This window comes from Hipposideros armiger, unplaced genomic scaffold (genome assembly GCF_001890085.2).
Source record: "Hipposideros armiger isolate ML-2016 unplaced genomic scaffold, ASM189008v1 scaffold_42, whole genome shotgun sequence".
Lineage (NCBI taxonomy): Eukaryota > Metazoa > Chordata > Mammalia > Chiroptera > Hipposideridae > Hipposideros > Hipposideros armiger.
Genome location: NW_017731392.1, coordinates 5,235,821 through 5,240,754, shown reverse-complemented (window position 1 = coordinate 5,240,754; position 4,934 = coordinate 5,235,821). Strand labels below are relative to the sequence as shown.

Genomic DNA, 4,934 nt, shown 5'->3' with positions numbered 1-4,934 from the left:
CCCATTGAGACAAGTGGGGCCCGCTGTGCCAGCCCCCGGCGCCTCGCCAACAAGCGCATCGGGCAGATCAAGAGCAAGAAGTTCCGGTGTTCAGGTAGCTGCCTGCCCACCTTTTTGTCTTCAGCCTGCTCGGGGACCCTGTGATGTTTCCTGTATGGCTCCAGTGAGGGTGTCCAAGGCCATACAGGACCCATGCTGGAGGGTGTTGGCCCCAAATTCTAGGCTTGGATATGAATAGTGTTCAGTCCCATCCCTCATGTTACTGGCCTGGGGAAGGGGAGCTTGCTGAAGGTCCCGAGGGAGGACCCAGGTAAAGACCTCTACTCCCAGGCCAGTTCTTTTTTATGCTACTGCTTTCAGCCCTTTAAGACACTCAGGAGGCCTGGGACCCGTCCTCAGTGAGACAGTTGCCTCTTCCGGGCTCTGGGCAGCACCTGGCCAGGGGCAGTGTGGGTCAGCTTCTGAGCCTGCATCCTGGTCAGGGCCTGGTGTCTCCTGCCCCATCCCTATCTTGTGCCATTGCACGTGAGGGTTCCCATGGCTTTGGAGCTCCCTGAGAGGTTTAATTGGGTGTGGTGCTGCTGCCAACATCGGCCTGGGCAAGGAGCATCTATGATTTGTCGAAGGCCTTCTCCACACAGGGGCTGGATGGATGGGCTTTGGGGCCTTTTTCTGGAACTCCAGCCTCATTCTCGGGGTGCTTCAGCTGGGCAGTGGGGCTGGGGGCTGGGCTTTTCCTGCAAGTCCTGGGCGATCCCACCAGCATCATGGTGTTTCTGCTTTTCTCTCCAGCCAAAGAGCAGTACTTCATTCCAGGTAGGAGAGTGGGGGATGCAAGGCGAGCCTGGGTGGGTCGATGGCAGTGGGTAGAAAGGGGGCCAGGGTGGCAGGCTGAGGGGCCTGGGAGTTGGGCTGGGCAAGGCTGCTTGGAGCCTGCCCTGGGCCTCTCAGCCCCTGGCCCCTGCCCTCTCACTACAGGCACGGAGGATTATCAGCTGAACAGTGAATGCAACAGTGATGTAGTCTGTCCCCACAAGTGCCGCTGTGAGGCCAGCGTGGTGGAGTGCTCCAGCCTGAAGCTCACCAAGATCCCTGATCGCATCCCCCAGTCCACGGCTGAGCTGTGAGGCCCCCAGACCCTCCACACCCTCACCTGCCCCTGCTCCCACTAAGCTCCCTGGGTGTGCTCCAGGTTTACCTCTGGTCGAGCTCTATGGACCTTTGGAGACACCAGCATGGCATCTGCTGGCTTTGTAGGAAGTAGCCCCCTGCCCCCTCCTCCTGACTCACAGCCTTACATGCCCTTGAAGCAATCTCTGGTACCCAGGGGAGGTCACCAGCCTGAACCAGGGGTGGCTTTTCTCAATCATGCTTTTGCCATTTGGGGTGAGGACATTAATTGATTAGCTCAAATTGGGGCTTAAACTATCCTTTAATTATTTTTTTCTCTATCTAAAAATATAAATTTGTGCACATATACATGTATGTGCATGAATATCTACACATATCTGTCATTTATGTATATAAATTTTCATGGCATTTTCTATGTTAAAAACATCCCCATTCACAGCTCCCCTCCAGCTCCTAACTTTAGTACTTGGCCCAGGCATCTTTTGAAATAGGATCAATTTGCCTTGCCAGATAAATTCAGCTGGGACTCCCCTTTGTTTGAGTCCTAAATAATCTCAGTTTGGAAGATACATCAATGTCTGTCATTTATGGATGTGCACGTTCCCTTCATTGCCTCTTGCAGACGATTAAACAACAATGAGATTTCCATCCTGGAGGCCACTGGGATGTTTAAAAAACTCACCCATCTGAAGAAAATGTGAGTTACCCATTGGTGGGAAGGTTGTAGTCAGGACACTGGCCCAGGGTGAAGGAGGAAGATACAGGGTGTGGGGGAGCATGCGTGGGGGCTGGGTGCAGGAATAGGGGTCCTGAGCTTATTATCCTCCTGCCACCTCCTCTCCCAGCAACCTGAGCAACAACAAGGTGTCAGAAATCGAAGACGGGGCCTTTGAGGGCGCAGCCTCTGTGAGTGAGCTGCACCTCACCGCCAACCAGCTGGAGTCCATCCGGAGTGGCATGTTCCGGGGCTTGGACGGCTTGAGGACCCTGTGAGTGTGCGGGGCGGGGAGCAGGATGGGCAGCTAGACTGCAACAGGCAAAAGCCAGAGTGTGGGTGTCTGCATTAAAGGGAACGGAAGAGTGGGCAGGAGGGCCCCTCTCCCTGGCCCCAGCTTGCAGGAGCGGGGGAGAGCTGAGGACCCTGACTGCAGTGGGCCAAGTAATCAGATGTTGGTAACTGTGGTGCAGCCTGCTTTCTTGCTCCCTGGGATCGTGGAGTTGGTGCCTGGTGAAGGGATGGAGGGAGGTGGCCCCTTCTGGAAGTCCGCTCTCATTGCCCTGTAGTCAGGCTGCGAGAGCACAGCACGTGTGCTCAGCTCAGCAGGGGCCGGCACCACTGTGGCAGGAAGAGTTGTTGGCCCCATGACGGGGACATCGTAGAGGTGCTTCAAGTGGGTGAAGATGGGGGAGCACCATTTCTGGAATTCTGGGATCCCATGATGCAGAACGCAGCCAGAGCGAACCAGACATCAGGACCCAGTAGGATCCTGAGGTCATCCAGCCTTCATGTATGCTGCAGTGAGCCACTCTCTGCCCAGGCAGCACTAGCTCTTCAGATGGTTGTGTAGAGTTTTAGCGTGTCTAATAGTGTTGTGCTGTTGAACTTCCTGAGGTGATGGAAATGCCCCATGTCTGCACTGTCCAACACATGTGGCTATAGAGTACTTGACCTGTGGCCAGTGCTACTGTGTGAAGGGTTCTGGTGCTGGGATCCCCTTCGTGTGGCTCAGTGCCCCTGGGAGAGGTCTGTGAACTGGCCGGTGGTGGTGGCCAAAGCACAGTGCAGGCAGGTGGCTGACAGGCACAGCGTGGTCTCTCCCCTCCCCTCCTCTCCACCCGCCCTCCCAGGATGCTGAGGAACAACCACATCAGCTGCATCCACAACAACAGCTTCACGGGCCTGCGCAACGTCCGCCTCCTCTCGCTTTATGACAACCAGATCGCCACCATCTCTCCCGGGGCCTTTGACACCCTGCAGGCCCTCTCCACACTGTAAGTCTGGCCCTCGGAGGGCAGGCGGGCCTGGGGCTCTGGTGTCAGCCATCTGCACTTCAGGAGCCCCATCCACCTGCCATCCCCAGGGTATGGTCTTCCTGGTGGTTACTTTAAAAAACAAACTCAGGGGATGTTTGGGTCCCCATGGTTTGTTGAAATTTGGGTCCTGCCATGTTGAAACAGCGCCTCTTGGTAATGGTTGGCTGGTCATCTGAGAGTTATGGAGGTGGCTGTGTGGACAGTACATGGCGGGCGGGAGAGGGCTTTGCTGGGACAGTTGAAACTGGCAGGGTGTCTTTGTGGTCACACGACCTGCCTCTTTCAGAAACCTCCTGGCTAACCCTTTCAACTGCAACTGCCAGCTGGCCTGGCTGGGCGACTGGCTGCGGAAGAGGAAGATTGTCACGGGGAACCCTCGATGCCAGAACCCAGACTTCTTGCGACAGATTCCCCTGCAGGACGTGGCCTTCCCTGACTTCAGGTGTGAGGAAGGTAACTCGTGGGCCCCCTGGGCGGCAGGAGAGAGGGCAAGCTGGGCCAGGCAGGGGCATGGGGAGTGGGTGGGCATTGCCCCGTGACATGCCCCTGAGAGGAGGGGCTGTTGGGAGGGAGGCTCTGTTGATGGGGAAGGGCAAGAAACAGGGAGCCCCACCTGGTGGTGTCTTTGTGTGATTGTGAGAGCAATAAGGGTGACCGGTTAGCTCAGTCGGTTAGAGCGTGGTGCTGACAACACCAGGGCTGCCGGTTCGATCCCTGCATGGGCCACTGTGAGCTGTGCCCTCCCTAAAAGAGTCAACTATGCCATTGTAGCCTGAAAGCAATGTGTAACCAATGACCATGGCTGTTCCCAAATAAAATAAAATAAAATAAAATAAAATAAAATGAGCAATAATAGGATTGTTTAAAAAAATGGGAAAATATAAAGGAAGGAAATAAACATTATCCATTCTTCCCCCCCCACCCCCCACACACACTCAGAGAAAATCACAGTTAACATTTTAGTGTATTTTCTTTATCTGAGTACATTTAACCCAGAAACTTGCCTTCTGGCTGTTTCTAAGTGCTGCAGACTTAGGGTTTGCCCTGTCTGGACTATGCAATGGGTACAGATCCCACATTGCCTCTGACCAGTCTTCTAACCTGAGCAAGTTATTTAATTAACCTCTCCAGATCTCCAGTAAAATAGCAATTCATTCATTCAACTGATCTCTTTTGAGGGCCACTGTGTGTCAGGCCCTTCTCTGGGCTCCTTCAGTGAACAAAGAGGAGACACAGGTCTCTGTCCTCATGGCGCTTGCATTCTAGAGGTGACAGTGGTACCCCTTACTGCACTGTTAAGGAGACTGTGTTCCATACAGTGTCCAGCACATAGTAGGTACTCAAGAAATGGTGTGGTTGCCATCCTCCTCCACTGGGTCTGAGGCAGAAGAGATTGACCTAAGACCTATATTAACCTCAAAACAGGCCCAAGGGGCTTTGTCCCTGGTGGCGGAGGGATGCAGCCAAGAGGAGACTTACTGAGGAGCCCTGCAAGGGCCCTGGCCGCAGGAGGCCCTAAGAAGGCCTGTCCCCTCACTGACATGGCTTCGTACCTTCCTCCCCAGGCCAGGAGGAGGGGGGCTGCCTGCCCCGCCCGCAGTGCCCCCAGGAATGCGCCTGCCTGGACACCGTGGTCCGATGCAGTAACAAGCACCTCCAGGCCCTGCCCAAGGGCATCCCCAAGAATGTCACAGAACTGTGAGTAGCCTGAGGCCCGGCCTCAGGAGGAGGAGATGACCAAGAGCAGATATTAGCTGACTAGCAGCTTG

The 4,934-nt window shown here is 55.0% G+C and overlaps 1 protein-coding gene and 1 non-coding gene across 2 annotated transcripts in view; both read left to right on the top strand.

Annotated features, from left to right (window-relative positions):
- Positions 1-4,934, top strand: part of SLIT1 (slit guidance ligand 1) — a 185,517-nt gene that overhangs the window by 146,145 nt on the left and 34,438 nt on the right. Inside the window, exons 14-21 of the mRNA XM_019639006.1 lie at positions 3-94; positions 793-816; positions 979-1,123; positions 1,754-1,828; positions 1,977-2,120; positions 2,980-3,123; positions 3,452-3,618; positions 4,731-4,863. Of these exons, the coding sequence (XP_019494551.1) occupies positions 3-94; positions 793-816; positions 979-1,123; positions 1,754-1,828; positions 1,977-2,120; positions 2,980-3,123; positions 3,452-3,618; positions 4,731-4,863 (924 nt within the window). The remainder of the gene's footprint in view (positions 1-2; positions 95-792; positions 817-978; positions 1,124-1,753; positions 1,829-1,976; positions 2,121-2,979; positions 3,124-3,451; positions 3,619-4,730; positions 4,864-4,934) is intronic.
- On the top strand, positions 3,818-3,891 carry TRNAV-GAC (transfer RNA valine (anticodon GAC)). Its single transcript has one exon. It is a non-coding gene; the product is annotated as a tRNA-Val (tRNA).